Source organism: Corvus moneduloides, chromosome Z (assembly GCF_009650955.1).
Source record: "Corvus moneduloides isolate bCorMon1 chromosome Z, bCorMon1.pri, whole genome shotgun sequence".
Lineage (NCBI taxonomy): Eukaryota > Metazoa > Chordata > Aves > Passeriformes > Corvidae > Corvus > Corvus moneduloides.
In genome coordinates this window covers 23,302,537-23,323,567 of record NC_045511.1, presented here as the reverse complement: position 1 = coordinate 23,323,567, position 21,031 = coordinate 23,302,537, and the positions used below count along the sequence as shown (strand labels likewise).

The following is a 21,031-nucleotide window of genomic DNA, read 5'->3' as shown; positions in this document are numbered from 1 at the left end:
CACTGAACTTTCCCTATTGGACTGTCACATATTTGATGAAAAGATTATTACAGTGTGAGACTTCAATTTTTGTAAAAGTGATTTTTGTAGGCTCCTATATGTGGAGTAGGATGCACTACCAGATTTGATATACAGGAACCATTTTGCTAAATGAACAGCATGCCACCAAGAATGATCAGATCATGTGTGAAGATCATAATTTTGAACAGAATAAGTAATTGAAGCCACCTGCCTAGAATGTTTAACTACTGATCTATTTTACATGTAATGGTCAGGAAGATAAGAGAAGGTGGAGACTTAATGTTAAACTTCTCCTTCACTCTAGCAAAGGCCATTAGGTATTTCAGTTAAAATCTGTGGTTTATTTTACTTGGTGTAGGACAGGATGGGCTGAAAGAGTACAGCAAAGGAAGAAACAGGAGCTTTGCATCTTGTGCAGTCATGCATAAGTCCTTGTGCTGTGTTGATTTTCCCTTATGCTTTTAAACAGTTTTGATGTTTCAGAAAACTGTTTATTGCCATGTATTTATACAGCACCCTTTCCACAGTCCTATTCTAGGGTTTTCAGTGTGTCCATGAGAAGTAATTTTTATATTCCTTCATCCCTGTCCCCAAAGAAATGGGGTTTGGAAATTGCAGCATGCATTGGAATAACACACCATATATGCCAAAGCTTGTTTTGTCTTTATGGTTGTATAATTATTTTGCCATAAGAGTTTAAGTCTGTGTAATGCTTCTTATGATACAGCTGGCTATGGTTATGACTTCATTTTAACTTTAACTATTTAAAATTGTCCACTGATTACGCAGTGACTGTGATCAGGTGAAAAATTGTAGATGTTCTCTAAAGCAAGTATTTGGAAACATGTTTACCAGCCCATCTCAAGGAGGTGTCTGATTTCATCTCTGCAGCTTTGAATGAAGGCAGCAGGTTTTCACTTGGCTGTCTCCTTACAAAGTGAGACTTTGAAGCAAGGTGTTGCTCCCCTGTGTTCCTTTGTGATTACTTCCCTTAAATTTACTGTTGCAAGTTAAGTAGCAGTTGTTTAAGATGACTGATTTGTATTTGGTGGATGTGGTAAAAGCTTTGGTTACATTTTAATGACAAAATATAAAATTGCAGTGAAAAGTTGCTTGCAGCTCTTTTCATGATAGAATTGGTCAGGTAATAAAGGGATCATTTTTAATACTGTGTTGAATCAAATATGTTTGCAACTTGTACCCATCTTATTATGTTTATACAAGTGGCTTTGATTAGTAAGAATGCTCTGGAAAAGATAAGCTTTTTATTCTGTTCGTACTGTAGTCATGCACACACCTGAAAACGTCTAGTGTCTTTCTTTCAAATACTTGCCTTTGCCATGAAGCTCACATACCTAGTGCAGTCAGTGACAGCAGAAATAACTGATAATTGAAATAGCTGTTTAAATGGCATTGTTAACTTAGGGATTGAAAATGTGTACAGGGAGAATATCTGCTTTATGTTGGCAACAATTAAGTTGTTATATGCAAGCCAAAGTGGTTAAAATTGACAGACAAATAATTTGCTATTCATAATTAATTTCTAATTCAGTATGATCTTGGTACCAAGACAGTTTTGGGAGACTGGCAGATAAAAGAGTTGTTTTCAAATTTAAATTTCAAATTTAAATAAAAGGCTTTTAAATTTCAAATTTAAATAAAAGGCTTTTAAATTTCAAATTTAAATAAAAGGTTTTTTAAACAGCAAGAAATGCCACTTTTTTGTTGCTTTTTACTTAACCAGTGTGTTATAAATGCATTTCTTTTTTGCTGAGGGATCAAGTATAGCCTAGGAAAAAAAGAATTCAAGAGAAGAATTACTGTTTCAAGTGAAGGACATGTCTTCTAGACTCTCCCCCAGCTCCATTGGCCTTCTTTGGACAAACTTCAGGACCTCAGTGTGTTTCTTGTAATAAGGGGCCAAAAACTAAACACAGGATTCAAGGTGTGGCCTTACTGGTGCGCACAAGGGGGACAGTCACTGCCCTGGTCCTGCTGGCCACACTGTTGCTGATCCAGGCCAGGATGCCATTTGCCCTCTTGGCCACCTGGGCACACCCTGGCTCACGTTCAGTCGCTGTCACCAGCACCCCCAGGCCCTTTTCCTGTGGGCAGCTTTGCAGCCACTCTGCCCCAGCCTGTGGCACTGCCTGGGGTTGTTGTGACCCAAGAGCAGGACCTGGCACTGGCCCTTGTTGAACCTCACACCATCGGCCTCAGCCCATGATCCAGCCTGTCCAGATCCCTCTGCAGAGCCTTCCTGCCCTCCAGCAGATCAGCACTCTCACCCAGCTTGGTGTCACCTGCAAACTGACTGAGGGTGCACTCGATCCCCTCATTCAGGTAACCAGCTGGATGTTAACTCTACAGATCACCAGTCTCTGGGCCCAGCCATCCATTTTATCCAGTGAACAGTGCACTTGTTGAAACTATCAGCTGCCAGTTCTCCAGGATAATGCTGTGGGAGATGGTGTCAAAGGCTTTATTAAAGTCCATGCAGACTACATCCACAGCCCTTCCCTTATCCACTGTGAGGCTGGTCAGTCAGGATGTGCCTTTCACAAACCCCTGCTGGCTGGGCCCAGTCTCCTGACTGTCCTGCATGTGGCACATGATGGCATGCAGGATAAGCTGCTCTCTTAAGTTAAGAGCAGCTGAAAGGTGGCTGGGTAGATAAGAACATAAAACTGGAAGTGGTTTTTTTGGCTTCCATTACGTTTGGCATATTGTGCCAAGCATCATAAAGATGGTGGCATGTCATAAAGACTGCCCTGTAATCTGCCTGCTGTTCCTGTTTAAATGTGATAATTTCCTGGTTTTGTTATTGTAAAGCTGCCTGCAAAAGATGGTAGAGAGTTGTACTTGCAGATCTAAATTCAGCATATATGAAGTGTTGAAACTTTCTAGTAATAGGTTCCTTGCACAGGAAGGCCTATGAGCAAATTATTTCTACATATCTTTATACTATTGAATATTTTTTTATGGAATGCAGTATGTGACTTGTCTGCACTTATTCCTTACATTCCTTTCCTTCACAGAAAATTATGAAAGATGTGAGTCTGTAATTTCTTTTGAACTTAGAAATAAATGCAGGTGACGATGAAAATTTAGTTTGACATTGTTAGTTGAAAAAATTACTTCATTGTGAACATATGTTACTCATGGATACCTGTGATGCTCTGTTTTGGAGATGTTTTTTGTACTTGAACTTCTGTTAGTGGAAAAATTTGCTTGTTTCCTACCCATGATGTTAAACTGAATTACTCATTATTATAAAATACTGTGTTATCCAGGCTTATGACACTGCAATTTGGCAATTTTTTTAATGTAAACTGATAGTTTGAATTTAGAACTAAGAGTTAAAATTTCTTGCAAATTGTTTTCCTTTTCTCTAGTTGGAGCCATCAAATGATTTCAGTTCGTGAGGCCAAGGCTATTGCAAGACCTGATGGTATTGAATGGAGAAACAAATTTATTTGTGTAGAAGGTAAAATGTGAAGCTGCATTATGATTTTTAACTGTTATGGCATTAAATACTTAAATCTATCAATTAGGCTTTACCTTGGTTGTGTTTTGAGAAATATAATGCATGTGTGCATTATGTAGAGAAGGAATTTTAACCAATGTAAATGGTTTGTTAACAGTCCCGTCAAAAACATTTGAGATGGAAGCCTTAAGTTCTATAGGGTTTAAAAATAGTACTCCTGACCTTTTCTTCAAGAGCACTCATTGCCCTGTTACTTTTGGAACAGGGATTAGAACTTTGATAAGGAATGGCCTTTATGCCAGTAGTGTGTGTTTTTCTGCTCCACAAAAATAGTTGTCAGTTTTGCCAAGTTTGAACTTCTGAAAAAATACAGCAGGCACATACTCAGATTACTCTCAAAGAATATTCTTTGTTCTAGAACTGCTCTGGCATTGCAAGTCCTAGCAGTGACCAGGTTATGTGTATGTTGATGCCCTTGTGGGTACTATTTTTGGCTGGCTAGTGAACGTAGACTTTGTGCAGACACTGCATGATGCCTTCCAGAACTGGAGGGTAAACCCAGGCTACCTGTTGGAGTTGCAGGTCTCAGGTGTCTCAGTGCAGAACTGAGCAGAAGCACTATATGGAAGGTGAACAGGTAAGCGTATATAGGAGGTGAAGCCTGCACTAAGGAAAGAGATGATAGACCAAGAGAAGGATCGAGATGTTAAGAGAATGAGAAGAGAGGCAAGGAAGAGACTGAGAGTTGCTGTGTAACTGGAAACAGTTGTCATAAAAGGAGAGGTTGCCTGGGCCCTGACTGCAAATGAATGGAGGCTATTAGGATAAGGATATCAAGGGTTGAAATCTCAGGATGAAATAGGAATACAACTTGAACAGGAGACAAATGGTATGGGGAAAGTTCTTAGACACTGGGAAGATTTTGCTGAGGGAGGAGGAGAATAAGGCAGAAGTCCTGTGGCTGAACAGACATTCTTCAAGATTGCTGAGGTTTAGAGTTGGGATATGTATGTACTTTCCTGCATTTGTGCTGCTCTGTGCAGAGAATCAGCTTCAGTTCAACTTCACCTGAACTTGGTTATTCTGTGGCCCAGAACCCACCAACTTGGCCACAGTCCTATGAATGTCAGTATGAAGCCACATGATGGGATTCTTGTTCTTTATTTGACCCTTTTTGGAAAAATCAACAGTTATAGGAGAAGAAGAACGCACTGAAATATGGTTGCACTGGACTCTGTAGTCTTTAGAGTTGAGAAATGTGAGAATTAGAGCATCTGCACAGCTGAAATGATTCAGGATAGTGTAGTGAGGCATTGCCAAGGCTCTGGTCTGAATGTGGGAGGTGGGAATGCTGGGCAGCTATGTTTGCTGCTGTCACGTGATGCTGATCCACTGGGTTGCTGGGGGCTGTGTGTTTCAAGCTCTCAAGTATTTTATGACATTACAAAGTGGTTGAATAATTAGGCTATCTTTCTGCCAGGCTGGAAAATAGAATAAACATGAACATACAAAATAGACACTCTAGATTTTGCATTTAATGGTCTTGATTACATATAGCTTTTCCTTAATGCATTTTTGTTTGAGCTATTAAAAAAGGCAAAATTATCTGTACGTGACACATCTGATTCCTTCCTTGGTTCAAGACTTAGTGGGTTTAGCCTCACATACCAAGTTTTTACTTCTAATTTGGGAGGGATGAATAAGATTTCCTGCTTTAACTCAAAGTAGACTTCATGTTTATAACAGCTGTTAAGCTGAACTAGGTTAACAAAGTATGTAGATAAATTTCTGTGTACTTGAGAAGATTCCAAAAGTTAGCTAAACATGCCAATAGATTCTGTTTTCCAAGTCTTGTCAAATTTTCCTGTTCACAGAATAGAATTTCAGTAATTGGTACTATTCCATATATTTTTAAATATCTAAAATATATTTGCTGATAGATAACACAAGTCTGGGTTTTTTTTAATATTCTCATCTCTCTGTGTGAACAAAATAACTTATAATAAACTCTTAGTATCTTGATGGTTAGAAAATGTGGTAGTATAAAGAGTAGCTGATTGTAAAATTAATCTTGCTGTGCTTTGGGGAATCAGTTTGTCTTTTGACAGTCAGTAAATATGCAGAAAGGTTAAGGGGAGATGTGAATTAGCTTTTGTGACCAGAATGCCTTTTTTCCACTGATGGTTTCAGAAGATTGCACTGTTCAGCCCTTGTTGCTTTAAAATATAGATATATCCTGATTCAACATAAAGGTCCTTGCATTAAAAAAGCAGTTACCATCACATTTATGATACACAAATGAAACACTTACCTTCTTCACTTAGTAAGTAACACAGAGTTCTTAATTATACTAGATCACTCTCCCAAATAATGGGACTGACATTAGAGGACTGTGTATGTTTTTATTTGATTGCCAATTTTTGTTCTAAACTGAAAGTATGATGCATTCTAAAGGAAATCTGCCTGTAACTGTCCACTGAAAACTAGGTAGTTTGAAGAGAATCCTTTCAGAAAACTGCTAAATACAACATTGATTGTATGAAAAAATTTGTGAATTTAAATAGCTAGCAGAAATAAAAACCTAATGCCATGGAGCATGTTCTAAATTTGAAATGCCAGTCTCCATAAAGGCACAAGCCTTTCTGGTGTCTGTGTAATGCTTTGTTTTACTATACATCCCTATCTGAATAAAAGTAATTCATAACCAACTAGACAAAAAAAAAATCTACCTGATCTAACAAATACATCTGTGGTTCTGTGGCCCTTAAGGACTTGCATACATTCTACCAGTGTGAAATATAGAATGTTACTCATTCTCAGGTTCTTATACTAGGTTCTCTACTAAGGAAGAAAAGACTATAAAACCTCTTTTGTAGCACATTAATACATAGTACCTGCATCATAATTTTTTAGTATCAATTGCTTTAATGTTGTCAACCTTATCAGTAGCAAGAAGTACTTTTTTAATCTTGCAATTTCCAAAGTTCCAAACTATTAAGTATGTTAGGATGAAAAGGGGGGGAAAGATCACATTAATTAGTAGTCAGCTAGAACGTAAAACCCCCAAATGGTCAACTTCTGAACAAACATTGCAGAATAGGTATGAAGTGATAAAATATATTTTACAGCAGTTAATATGTCTTATATAAAAATTTATAGTAAATATTTTGCTATATTCTCAGTATTTCAGTGAGAAGCTGTTGAATGAGGTGAGTCTAAAGTGAATAGTTCCAAGATTCTCATGTGTAATAAATTTCAAAATATTTTAATATGCAAAATCCTAGTCTGATATGTTATCACAGACTGTTGAGCTGTAGCAGGTAATTACTGCTGCATAAATGCAGCACCATCATAGTGTGCTTCAATAGATAATAACCTGAGTTTATTATGAATTACATATCCTTAGATCATTCATAGAAGCATAGATTGGAAGGGACTTTAAATATTATCTTTCACTAGACCAGTTTGCTCAGAGCCCCATCCAACCAGGCCTTGAGCACTTCCAGGGATGGGGCATCCACAACTTCTCTGAGCAACCTCTTCCAGTGCCTCACCACCTTCACAGTAAAGAATTTTTCCTAATATCTAGTCCAAGCTTGCCCTTTTTAGTTTAAAGCTGTTCCACCTGGTCCTAGCACTACATGCTCTTGTGAAAAGTCCCTCTCCAGCTCTCTTGTAGGCCCCTTTTAAGTACTGGAAGGTGCTATGAGATCTTCCCTAAGCCTTCTCTCTGGATAGACTACCCCCAACTCTGTCAGTCTGTCCTCATAGGAGAGGTGCCCCAGCCGTCTGACCATTTTTGTGTCCTCCTCTGGACTCACTCCATGTCCTTCCAGTGCTGGGACCCCAGAGCTGGATGCAGCACTGCAGGTGGGGTCCCAGCAGAGCAGAGCAGAGGGGCAGAATCCCCTCCCTGGCCCTGCTGGCTGCGCTGCTTTGGATGCAGCCCAGGACACGTTTGGCTCTCTGGGCTGTGAGTGCCCATGGCTGGGTCATGTCCAGCCTCTCAGCCACCAGCACCCCCAAGTCCTTCTGGGCAGGGCTGCTCACAGTGACTTCTCCCAGTCTGTAATCTGTCTGGGACTGTCCTGACCCAGATGCAGCACCTTGCACTTAGACTTGCTGAACCTTCACGAGATCCTCATGGGCCCACTTCTCGAGTTTGTCCAGGTCCCTCTGGATGGCATCATGTCTTGTTGTGTCAGCTGCACTGCTCAGCTTTGTGTCGTCTTCAAACTCCCTGAGGATGTGCTCCATTGAGGGATTCAGGGCATTCAGAGAGTTCAGGGTTTGGGGTTTTTTTTTTTTTTTTTTTTTTTTTTTTTCTTCTTTTTTTGCTTTTTTCCTCTTTTTTCTTTTTTTTTGGGGGGGGGCGATTGGTTTGTTTTGTTGGTTGGTTTAGTTTGGTTTTGGTTTGGGTTTTTTTTTGATAAATGTTATGTAGAAAGTAAGCTTGAGAACCAAAGAGGAATTGGCTACTTAAAACACTTTTGGGAAGCAATGATATGCTTGACCCTACTTGGTTAGTGGAGACAACCTAACTCTAGATTTTTTACCAGTTTTCATGTTTGCATTTGATCTTGCAGAGCCCTTTGATGGGACAAATACTGCTAGAGCTGTACATGAGAAACAGAAGTTTGATATGATCAGAGTTGAATTTGCACAGGTAAAAAGTACATCTCATGTAATTTTTCTGGTCACTTTGTTTTTCAAGATAGTTATACAAATGCTAGTCATTAAACCTGCCTGTTTTATGCTTTTTATTATAAGTAATAAAAAGGTGTGTTTTTAAAAAAATTGTGGAAAATCATTTCATAAGAGTATTCATTAATGTCTGCCATTAAACTTCAGGAATACACTGAAATGGGTACTCAAAATAGTAAAAAACTCTCTTAGATTTTCTTGTGTGTGTAAAATTCTAACAGTGGTTAATAGCTTTAAAATTACGTCTTCATTCATTGTTTATTCCTACATGAATTTGACTGGTAATAGATAATGTTTTATACTTCTTACTATCCCTTTTTTTAATAAATATCACCACCAAAATAATGGGGGTTTTCTGATTTTTGATAACTTATTTAAATAGGTACTTTTCTTTAGGGAGACCACATTCATAATTTTAGAATATGAGTAGATCAAACAGGAACTTCCACTGTTCAAGTTAGAGGAGGAAAAGACACTTTGAAACAAGGAAAAATTTAGACCTTAGTTAAACATCCTTTTTCTGAAAATATTTGCTACCAACTCTCTTTTATGCTTGTCTCCTATCATAGGCATTGCACTGGAATTGCAACTCAAATTCTTGTTTTCTGAGATCTCTGACTATTTGTTATGTAGTTATGACTAGGGATTAGTACATAGAACTGGCTTCCAGCTTTAACCGGTTAAGACTCCCCTATTAAGCTGTCCGTGAAAGTTCACGTTTACTCCAGTTACTCAAGTCTTCAGGTATCTTGAAGGCTTCTCCAGCAAAAAGTAATTCAATGCCAGATACTTGTAATAGAGCAAATGCTGTAAGAGATACTTTAGTCAAAAAAGGATAACATTTTCTTTGTAATTCTGCTCAGAAATGTTTGTTATTCTTTTTTTTAACCATGTTAGCATACAAAATACTGAATGTTTCACATACTTTTACATAAAATAGTTGATTTTGTGAATCTGCTAAAGTCACGTTTACAAAGTGGTTTAGGCTCTCACTGTACTGTGAAATCAGAGTGAACTTCTCTTTTCAGAGTTTTCAGTTAACAAAATTTCTTTCAAATCTCTGTGCTTTTCTTAAAAATGCAAAAGCACATGTTTGATCCTAGCTGTCTGGAAACAATATATGAGAGTGATAGAGTCCTGAAAAAATGTCCTTTCTACCAGGTACTGTAAGAATGACAGTTGCTCTAAAAGTGCAAGTACTTTTTAATATCTTGCATTTTGGGTACCTTTTGGATTTTACTTCCCTTAAAAAATCCCAAAAACAAATGAACCAAAAAAAAAATCTTCACCCACAAACTTTCTTTTCAAGAAGGGGAAAAATATCAACCTTAATTTTGTGGAGCTGTGATGCTTATTGCTTACAAGAGTATTTAAGTTTTAATGGCAAACATTATATAGCTGCTTTTTAAGAACCTTGTGGTTTTTTTCCTCAGGCTTGGCGGTTATTACGAGACAAGAAAGACCTGAACTGTATATTACCTTTAAAAGCAGCCAAACAGAAAAGATAACCAGCTTCTTTCGTTTTCCCTTTTTTTTTTGGATCCTGCTGAAGTAAAGAACAGTGTCAAAATCAGGAGGCACTTACCCCACGGTTTTTACAACCTGTTTTTCTCTGTAAACTTTTGTTAAGGAAATGTTTATAAGGATGGGGCATATTTTATTATCAGTATTTGTTAATACAGCTGTTCATTCAAAGATATGTTTTCTGAAAATGTTTGCGTTGTTGACTTCTAGAAGAAACTCAGAGCAAACAACAAGAATACATCTATTTTAAGGAAAGTATGGGGATATATGGACTTGCAATTCTTGCGTGATCTGTGTAACCATTAATTTAGTCAGATTTAACCATGAAACAGACATTCAAAGTTAAACCGTGTGCAAATCTGACTACATCCTTAAGACACTGTGCACTACCAACTTCTTGATGAACAGGGAGCCTGTGCTTTACATGTGCTTAATTGCAGTAAGCACTTCTGTTCAAGTTAGCACTTTCCAGTTTTATTTCACTTTTACTTGGAATAACAAGCAACTGTTTATGAAAATCAAGATAGATTATGGTTGGTAGTATTCTGAATGTCAAGAATATAATCTAAACTGGAATTTTCAAGCAACAGTTGTACTAGGAAGAAGTTGAAATAAAAAAACTCGATTCAATGCACATAAATGCTTCACATGCACACAGAGTAGGCAGGAAAATTTTTAGTGCTTCCTTTTACATATCTGAAGTAGTAGTAATGTCTGTTTTGGAGAAAAAGACCAAATCAAAATCAAAACACCTCACATCAGTGCTAAAGTAAGGTGGGTTTCTCATTTGATTTTGTGTAAATGTTTGTAAATTGGTCAGCCACTGTAAATTGAATCTAAATAAGTAATATTGAAAATGATAGCTCTTCCAAAAAAATTGCAAACCTTCTCTTAGACCTCTGATAGCACAATCTGTGTCTCTCATGTATTTGTTATTGAAGACCAATCAATTTTTAAGACTGTATTTACCACTGATGTCGAATTCGTACTTCCATTTTTTTAAGTTTAATATTTTATATGGTGTCCAGTGAAATAAAGTTTATATATGGAAGATACGGGTTATTTTTCCAATTTTTGTTATTTTGTACCGCGTATTTAAAATATTTCCTATAATTAAGTAGAATAGGAAATGCCCCAAAAGGGAAGACCCATGTTGCAATTCACCAAGATCTATCATGGCTATTCTGCAGTACATCTGTGAATAGGCAAAAGTTTAATTTATTACATTCTTTAACAAGATTGTGAAAACCCTTATAACTGTAAAATAAGCATTGTTACTTCTTATGCAAACTTTCAAGATGTAATTTATTTAGAAATTCTAGGTACTGTAAACTATATGCCTGATGTGAGATTACTTCCTACACACTTCATCATGATCTAGTCTATGTAGAATTTTGATTTGTTTCTGCAATTGACTCTTCTTCTGCAATTTAAACAGTCTTTCAGTTTTAGTATGACTCTAGCAGTCCACTGAAATGTTCTTCCTCCATGCATATGTTCACCTTCACTGCCCTTCCTCTGTAGGATGGTATTCTTGGTGTCAGTGAAACATCCACTTTGATTCACTTTATGTAAAACTGAACCACAAGATTTTAGGACAGAATGGTCTCTGGATTCAGAGATGCTCTACAAGCTCTACGTAGATTTGGGGGAGAGGGGTTGTTGGCTATATCTTCTTTAAAAATGTATTGGTTATGTCTGTGTCTAGAAAATTTAAAACTTTCCTGACCTAGGATAAGTAAGAAGGGACATAAATGTTTAAAGCTGGTAAAAATATTTTTTAAGTGAGCTGAATGTGAGGAACAAAACTTAATAAAAGGCATAAAACTTTCTTAAGAGTTTGCATTGTATCACCTAATGTGTTAACATTTCTTACACCTTAAATTAATACTTCATGTTTGAAACCATTTCTTCCTAACTGATTTTAAAAAGTTAGTTTGAAAAATAATTGTATCTCTGAGCTACTCTGTAAAAATTGCCCTACCAATTCAGTGCTATTTGTAATACAAGTTAAGGTCTGTAACCACAACAGTCTCTTTCAAAAGGATCCTTCTGTAGTTTTTTTCCTCAAGTTTATGTCCCTCTGATAAGCCATGTCTATAATCAGAAATTCTAGATGGTCGTTTTCCCCAGTTTTTTTGGAACAAGCCTGTTTATGGTGTATTTGTTAAATAGCTGGCTGCAACTTTGGTCAGAAAACTTCAGCTATAATACCACAAAATAAGTGGCTTGGGGAGAGTGGGTAGGAGCTGGACCTTAACTTTGGATTCAGTTCTGCGTAGTCTGAAGTTGTTAGAGCTTTAATGACCTGGGTTTTCATCTACTCTGGGCAAGTATCCAGAGGGAAAAATTCACTAATGGCTATCATAAATTTTACTGTTAGGGTGAAGTTACCACCTTTCCTCAGCTTCAAAATAAAAACTTATACCTACTTGGCATACACCCTAGCAGGAATAGTTTTTTCTGAGAGCTCTTTGGTAGAAGGTTTTTCACAACTGACCAAGGTTTCAGTGTGTGTACAAGATGCTCTCTTCTCTGGGATTTGTTACTGCCTTGAAATAAAACTGCTTTAGTTCAGCTCTTTTATTTATTTATTTTTAAATTATTATTCTTGACTACTCTTTGGCGTTGGGTTTGCTTGTCTTTTCTCACCTCATGTGTCAGAAACCACTAGTGTCTTCTCTAGGATTTTAAGAACTCTCTTTAGTCCTTCAGGAGTGCTTTTAATTAACAGGCTCAGAGGTGCACAGTAGGACCAAACGTTGGCAAGAGCTTCACATTTGGTGACAGTAATGCAGAACTGGCATAGGCTATACACTGTGAAACTTAAAAGTTTCTCTTCTAGCTCTTGCTCTCACTTGTCCTGAAATGTGAATGTGTAAGTGAACTTTCTGTACCTTAGGTATGTTGACAGTATGAGGCATTATTTTTTTAAAAATCCCTTACAAAGAAATCAATATAAATCAATTTTAAAACTCACATTACAGGGTGACATGGTTATTGGGAGAAATGGGCAGCGATGATAAAAGGATGTAGAATGATTTGTAGAAAACATGAAGTTAGCATTTGTGAATAAATTACATTTGTGAATCCCAAACATTATTTGGAACATAGTGCTTTACTTGAACTTGGGTTACTGGACTCAATTCACAGTATATTTGATGTTAAATTTAAATCCATCATAGAATGTCACTCTTGATTTATTGTACTGTACTTGCTACGGGTTGTCTTGTATTTTGTTGTTTATTTTTGTCTGCCTTGTTCTCTGTAATCCTTGCGCATTCAGATAAAAATATTTCCCTGGATTTTACTGAGTATGATTCTTGTAGGAAGAGCATGAAAGAATATGTGATTTTGGTCCATTTACAGGTCAAATTAACTTGTGAGAAGTACAGATGGTTGCCTTTCTCTTGCTGTGCTGAAGACTGAATCAAAACTTGTGCAATGTATGTTTCATATATAAGCATTTCTAGAAGACTTGTAATGCTCTTGCCTTCCACATGAAATGTAAGGAAGAGTACTTCATATTCTTTACATTTTGCTGTGTACACTGTCTATGCTCATGATGGGAAATACACTTTTCAAAAAAAATTACATTGTCACCTTGTAAATTGTGTATGGCACTGCGTCGGTCAAGAGAGCAGAAAGGTTTTACCTGTACATGCTGTTTTGAAATGTCAGGAGAATTTTAATTTAGCATGCAGAAGCAGTTTGTAGTCAGCAGTATGTGGCTGGGTGTTTCTAAACTTACAGCACAAGGAAGAGTTTGCTGATTTGTTTATTTATTTGAAGAATGACAAAAAAACCTAGGGGCATTAGAGTTATACTGTATATACAGTCATTTATACTTGAGATATCTTCAAAGTTCTTTATTGAGAATCAGGGGTTTAGTGCTTCTCCTCCTCTTCTAGAAATATTTTTTTTTTAAGTAAAGTCTTTAACTTGACTACTACAGATTGGAAATATTTCTGTTTTGTCTGGGAAAAGCACTGCATTTTGTGTAAAATGCAGAATAATAAAGGGTAAATGTGGCTTAATCTAAACTCTTCATGGTAGTATAGTTTGTCTTTCCTTTAAACTATAATTGGTTCAAGTCCGCTCAAATAGGAAGTTTAAAATGTCCTGTGATTTAACACATTGACAGATTGAGGGTTTAAATACATTCCTTGTGCATGGTTAAATACCACAGTGCATCTGATACATCTTACAGAACAATATTAATAATTCAATGTGTTTGTTGGAGGCTCATCCACTAGTTATTGTATTTGACCTTTCCAGCTTGAGCTTGAGGCACTCTGGGTGTGCAGAACTTGTGAAATGCACCTTCTCTTGGGGCCACAGGAAAACTCTCCTTCTGCTTCATCCATACCATCCACCCCAAATTTGCTAGCGGTGACTGGGGGAAGGTCTGCTTGGCCCCCTTCCTCCCTGCTGCTGCCTGTCCTGTCGCCTGTACAAGCAGCTCTGGCAGTGGCAGCAGGCGAAGGGGGCGAGCAGCTGGAGAGATGGCCATGGGGCCACGTGTCCTGGCACCGGGTTGGTGCTAGGAGCCAGGGTAGGAAGAGCAGCGACTCTGCGCTGTAACTTTGCTGCCTTCTATTTAAAGACTGTCCTGAGTCAGGAGAAGTGAGTGTTACTGGGGATGACAGTTGCTTCAGGCAGCCCTGGGGAAGACAGGGTTGGGGGTAAACATCACCGGCGACGGCCTGAGCAGGGAAGGGAATGGAGGGGTCCCACAGCACTGGGTGCGACAGGGCATCTGAGACCTCATCCTTCATAGGAGATGAAGAAGAAGAGGAAGAAGAGGAGGAGGAGGAAGAAGAGGAGGAGGAGGAGGAGGCTGTGGACCCAGAGGAAGCGGAGGAGCTGACTAATAGGTATGTGTCCCCAGGGACTCAGAGCTCCACAGTGGGAGCTGGCAGCTCCACCCCAAAGCATCATCCCCCAGGTGCCAGGATTGGAGTCCCATGCTGGTTTAGTGGCTTTTCCCCCTTCCCTTACCCAACTGCTGCAGATAAAAAAATGGGGGTGTTAGAGGGCTGTAATATTTTTTTCATATGAGTATGGCTGTAATTAAGTTTTGTGTGGTAAGCGCCTACCCTGAGTTCCCTGAAAGCTTTTCTATTTAAAGATCCTCTGATGTGCCAGCTCAAGTGGCATCTCCTTCCACTCCTCCCTCTCTGGCTGACTCTTTGTCACATATGGATCTTAAATGCTCTGCAGATTTGCTTGTCAGGGAGAAAATGCTCAAAGATTATAATGGTGCATTAAAATTTGTTCCTTTTTACGGCCCTTTATTCCTTCCCACTTGTCCCTCCCTCTTCAGTTTTTTTCTTTCCTAAAAAAGGAAAAACTTGTACGTGCCTGCTATTGCTGATCATGGTTTGTATGGCCGATTTTTGTGGTGGAATGGGAAATATTCTATCCCTCTGATCTTTTTTTTCTTATTTTTTAGTATTTTTGTTTTCTTAATAACTTCCACAGAAACAGTTTACTGTCCTACTATTGCTCTCCTACCATTAGGAATATAACAAGCAAGGCTGTGGCCCAGTGCCCTGCCCAGTGGTCCTGCGCAGGATGTGGAGGCGTCTGCAACCTGATCCATGCAGACAGACTCTGGCTGTGCCAGCGCCGTTGGTTTCATAAAGAAACCACGAGGCCTGAGAGTCCCCTGGCACATACCAAGTCTCAAGATTTCTTCCTTGTCTTGAGTAGACCCCATCAGTTTTAAGTGGATATTGCAGGAAGAACCTAAGATGTTAATGTTGTTAGCTTAAGGTTTTTCCAGAAACCCATTTTTTAAGAAGTGCGTCACACAGTTCTTAATACCTCAGTGCTGTGAAGCCATCCACGTTTACCCTCACTCTGTGTGTATCACAGTTCAAAGTGCTTTCTGACATTGCTGATGGTCACTGGAGAAAAAAGATGGCAGAAGCGGGGTGGGGGGCTCTGTGCAGTCTAACCCACCCAAAGTGCTTCAAGAACAGAAGCCAAATGGGTAAATGCATCCTATGACTGCAGGAAAACCTTCCTGCAAGGGAAGTAGAGAGCTAGTTTTCCACAATGGGGGCACAGCCTGGTGTGTAATGCTGCTTTATTCCCAAGGGATGTTTGGCTTTTCAGTCCTGTGCTGGCAGAGAGGGATTGCATGCCAATAAACACTGCTTGCACATTGCTGTAACCCTGCAAGAAAACCAGCTGAAGTCTGTGGAGTGGAGCTGCTCACTGCAGACAGCTAAAACACAATTGACTAGATAATTTTTAATGGAATCTGCAATTAAATGGCTAATAATAAAACTCAAATTGCAAAACACAAGTAGGAATTGCTAAAAATGGAGGGAAATCTATGTAGCCTCACAGTTATTTACTACTTGTGCTGAGAGGATGACTTCTCCATGGGTGCCTGTTAGCAGCTCCTCACAGCTGGGTGGATCTTGCTTCTGGCTGGCAGCCTCCGCAATGCAAACTTGAGCATTGCATCTCAGCACTTACTTAAATCACAGCAAACATTCCCTTTACCTCCCAATTATATTAACACAGCAGAGCTTATCCTTAACTGTCTTACTAATAAACAGGTCAGAGTCTACCAGACAGGTTTTTAACTGCTATGCTAAGTGGTAACTGAGCATATTTAAGCTGATTCGTTTAATTAGGTTAAAGGAGATGTAAAATTTCAGGTTTGGCACAAATGTGGTGACTGCACCAAGCACTCAGCAACAGCTTAGAAAAGTTAAATAAAACTGACTCTTTAATTGCTTAGATGTTGTCACAAATACCAGCAGGGTTGTTGAGCTTCAGGCCTCCTCCTGTGGTGAATGCCTGAGCAGAGCTCCTGGCAAGAACAGGCAGGTTGAGCCCCTGGGACATACCTACTCAAGCTGTGAGCTAATTATTTGTTGACAAACAGGTTTTCAAGCCCCATTGCAGAACAGATTTTTTTGAGTGCATGGGCTTTGAAAACGTATCTTAGAGGAAGTGTAACTAATATGCAAACTGAAGGCAGCTTGTCCTGGACCCTGCTGTCATCAACTTATTTTTAACAACCCCAAGTTCTCTGTTGCTTCTGCTTTTCTCCTTTGGATGCAGTTGAGCAGCACCTGGTTGTGCAAATCAGTGGGAAAGTCCCCACTGGCTCCTATTTCCACCTTTCAAGCACATTAAATAGCCTCATACCTATTTTATATGAGAGTCATGCAGCAAGATGACTGCCCCAAGGTCAGGAAGCACCTCTGTGAAACAAGAAGAGCCCTGGTGTTTCTCTGAGACACTGGCCCCTGAGCTCTGACCAAACCGCTCTGCTTCCACACTGCGCAGCAGCTGCAACAAATAAAATCCCAAAAACTGCAGCAGAACTTATGTTACAACTTGTCCCAAAATTACAAGGCATGCATGTAAAAGGCAGAAGAGTTTGGGTTTAATGTCTTTATTACCCTTATTAATGCAATGTTTAAATAATTTGGTTTCCTATAATTGTTTTTTTGTATAAATAATGAAACTAACATGCAGCATCAGAACCTATTAAAAAGGTGGGATAAGGGCTTCGTATCCTTGTCAGCATAAAACCCCCACTGATCTGTATAGGACCCATACAATATTTTCTTGCCTTTGGGCATTTTACTATCTGGGATAGATGATCGTGGCAGATGACTTCTGTTCCTAGCTCCATGTATCCAATTAATCACCTAAAAAGGGAAAATATTTTTAAAGTGTGTACTGTGTTCTTTAAAGCAAACATGAGTATGAAGTTAACAGTTCTAATTTTTGTGTTGGTAATGGTGAAAATTAAGTCTAACAATAGTAAAATTGTTTACCATTTAACTGGTTTACATACCCACTGGAGTATCTGTATCTCTAACAAATGTATGATGGGTGAGCTGTTCTGACACAGTTCTGTCTTTCAGACCATTCTCAGCTGATTTCCTTCAACAGTGGCAAGGTCTCTAGATGTGTCTTTGTGCAGGTTTTACATAAAAAAGGCTCTGCAGCTAATTTAAGTGTTTCCAGACAGCTTGTTTGCCTGGAATAGGTAAGGTTCATTTTATCTGCTCATTTAGTGGTTACCTATAACCAATAGGTGGGGAGAAAAATGGGGAGAAAGTCCTTGAGTCCTTGAGTTTTTTCTTTAATGAAGCAGTCATTCCACAAGATCAGAGGTATGTAAGCTTTAGAGACAAGTCTACTTTAGAATGATTGATGAAAATGGGTGTAAAGGGAAGCACAGTGGAGAAGGCATCTTCCTGCTATATGGGGGATGGTGCAGCATCTAGGAGAGCAAAAGACTGGAATGATAGCAAAGGGATGGTGAGAAGAAAGGGGTGGGGAGTACTGGGGATTTCTCATCCAAAAAAAGTTACCATACCCTACCCAAAGCAGAGAAAGACATGGGGAAATGGTGTGTTATTTTAGATACCTCTAGATGAGGCAGTGCCTGACTTGGGCCAGGGTGGAAGGGGCTGGCAGGGCTGTTTTCTGCCACCTAGAGCAGGAGCATGAGCAGGGAAGGCGAGAGAGGTGGAAGTGGGGCTGTGCAGGCCATTTCAAGCATGTCAGGGCAGAGGCTTGAGTGAAAGGTAGCTGAGAGCAGGTGAATGGGGCAGAATGCTGAGGTGGGGGCATTGCAGAGAGGAGGGGTGCAGCCGGCCCCCACTTGCTCCTGCAGTTGGGCACTCCATGTTGTGTTTCTCTTAACCCTTTTGGATAAAACCAACTGAGTCCTTAATAAAGACCTATATTGCAGTAGAGCTCTAAAATAACACTCAGATGTCAAGAAGTTCCCCATTGGGTCTCACCAGTGATTAAATAACTGTGTAAAGGAAGTGTTCCATCCAGACTGAAGTGTTTGCTACCTGTGCTCCCTCTACAACATAGTGGAGAATCCAGAATGCAGGAGCATGGCAGACCTCTGGGGCATGGAAGTGCTGTGGTTTCTCAAGCAGCATCTGATCCTGCAAATGGCAATGCCACTAGGACATACCATGACCTGGTGTCTGGAAAACAGACTAGCACTGCAGCAGGTTGTGTCCCTTTGTATGAGATGGAACAAATCGTGTGAGACTGGCCAAGGTCCTGGCTCCCAGTTACTCATCGTAAAAACTAGCTTTGTAGATGGACAAGCAGCTGTCTTATGCATTTAGATAATAGTTCCTTTGAATTTGGACAGATGCATGAGCCACTCTGTTGCCACAAGAGGAACCATTAACACTGAAAGAAGTTAATAGTAGCTTATCAAGTGGAAGGCTGGGTTTGAAATAGTGTCTTTCTGTAGCTCCCCATTCCCTTAGCCTGATGAGCTATAGCCCTGGGAAATGCAGGACAACAGGCAGAGACCTTGCTGAGCATCCTGATTGCTGTAGGGGAAAAGGGGCACCATGGTAAAGGCAGAAACTACAGATACGTACAGAATAAAAACACAAGCACAGAAAAGTGTTTCCTTCAGTTGGGAAGACAAGCTGGCCAATACCAATTTCCACCACTCCTTTACTGTGACAGAAGTAGGAGCTTTCAGAAAATGATATCTTGTCAGTGCAGACTACGGATGTAGGTTGACATCTTGGTCATTTCAGCTTGTGAGGAATTATGCAGCAAACAGCTACATATTTTTATGATACCAGCAGTGGCAAGGTATGATACGAAGAGGATAAGGAGAGGCTGGGGAGAATTTTAGAAAACTGATAGGCTGGCTACCTCTATTTGTCATAGTAGTGGACAGGTGGATAGACCCCACTCACTGTGTGAACACAACCGCTCCAGCAGCTGGGGAGGTGAAAACTCTTCCCTCATATGATACAAAAAAGAAACATCTGTCCAGCCTGCCAGGCTGGGCTAGAAACCTGAAATCCCAGTGGACACAGCACAGAAGTCACAGGGCTGTGACAAGCAGGAGGAGGCAGTAAGAAAAATCTGGGTTTGAGCTATTATGGCAGGAGACATAAAACTGGTTGGCAGTGTCTCCAAGAATAATAAAAGGTTTAAGTCAATGTCCTAGAAGTGAAATAACAAGCTGACAATATACATGCCAACAGGAATGGGTGGCAAATGTCTACATGGAAAAAAGACAGCACTGGCTTTTGCCCTGGATGTCAGTGGCTTCATATCTACATTTACTATCTGAAAGACTGCAAACATCTTTCTGCAATAGGAGACACTTCCTCTGACAAGAGAGGGGTCTTTCAGCTACTACTGTGCAGCTTGTAAACAGTTCACAAAAGGGCAGCATTTGGAAGTGTGTCGGAAATAAATGTTTGAGTTCCATGCCTCTCATTCTGGTCTTAAAAGTATAAAAGCACTGTCTCATCACACTGTAGAGGAATATGAACTGTGACAAGTTTGTGACCATGAAAATGAGATAATGATGCAAATAATTCAAGCTTTTTGCATAGGCAGGGCTAGGGCAACCTGTTCGTATTCATTAATATCAGCTCAAGTGGGAGTGCCGCTCGTTCCGCGTGAAGATTTATTTAATAGCACCAAGTAGTGCAGAAAAAATAGGTTTAAATATATGAGAGTTATTTAGAAGTTGAAAAATGTAAAAAAAAAATAAATTAGTCATCTGTTATTGTGGCCTTAAATAACTGAAATCTTCCTTAGTACTATTGTTATTGATTTTTCTTTTTTTTTTAAATTTAATTTTATTTTGCCATGTCCAAGTAAACTTAATGCCAACTGGCAAAGGAAAAGGTAAGAGAAAAATTGGTATAGATGTGTTTTGCTGTACCTCTTTCTCCAACCTGTAAGTTTTCACCTATGGAGCTAGAGAGTACTACACCAAGGCAGATAATCAGCTGTACATCCTGGGGCTTGTATCTGTTTGAGGGCTGGGTTTGACAGGGACAGGAGGGGATTGGCTAACATGCAATTATTTAGTACTGGACTGTCAGACATGCTTTGGATTGTAGGCCTTCAAGCTGTCCTGCTAGTCACCAACTCCAGGCCAGGCCCATCACCACAACTGGGTTTAAGCCCCATCACTGGAGTTTGATATTGTGTTGTCCCACCACGGCCTGGTCAGGCTATTGTCCCACAGGGTGACTTCAGTCTTCAGCTAGCACCGAGGACATCAGAGATGATCTGTGCCTCAGTCTGCACATACCTGAGCATGGACCAGCCCAGCACAGCCCTTCTTTTTCTGGGCTCTGGGAAGCAAATTCATGGAAAGGTAAGGGCAACACTGCCAGTAGCAGGATTATGTTTCTGTTTCTGTTAGGTACTGAGCAGTTTCACCAAGTGTCCTTTACAAAAAACTTACAGTCCAGAGAGTTTGCTTGATGAAGTGGTTATGACTTTCCACAGGATTTC

General features: G+C 39.5%; 2 protein-coding genes across 5 annotated transcripts in view; both read left to right on the top strand.

Annotated features, from left to right (window-relative positions):
• TENT2 (terminal nucleotidyltransferase 2) overlaps positions 1-11,567 on the top strand; it is a 41,709-nt gene extending 30,142 nt beyond the window's left edge. For all 3 annotated transcript variants that reach the window (XM_032095405.1, XM_032095404.1, XM_032095406.1), the window contains 3 exons: positions 3,417-3,508; positions 8,095-8,174; positions 9,646-11,567. In XM_032095405.1, the coding sequence (XP_031951296.1) occupies positions 3,417-3,508; positions 8,095-8,174; positions 9,646-9,720 (247 nt within the window). In that variant the 3' untranslated portion in view covers positions 9,721-11,567. The remainder of the gene's footprint in view (positions 1-3,416; positions 3,509-8,094; positions 8,175-9,645) is intronic.
• A 1,852-nt stretch (positions 11,568-13,419) lies between these two features.
• CMYA5 (cardiomyopathy associated 5) overlaps positions 13,420-21,031 on the top strand; it is a 47,853-nt gene continuing 40,241 nt past the window's right edge. For both annotated transcript variants that reach the window (XR_004237371.1, XM_032095403.1), the window contains exon 1: positions 13,420-14,613. Coding sequence is in view for 1 of the 2 variants with exons in the window: in XM_032095403.1 (XP_031951294.1) it covers positions 14,459-14,613 (155 nt within the window). In the remaining variant the exon portion in view is untranslated. The remainder of the gene's footprint in view (positions 14,614-21,031) is intronic.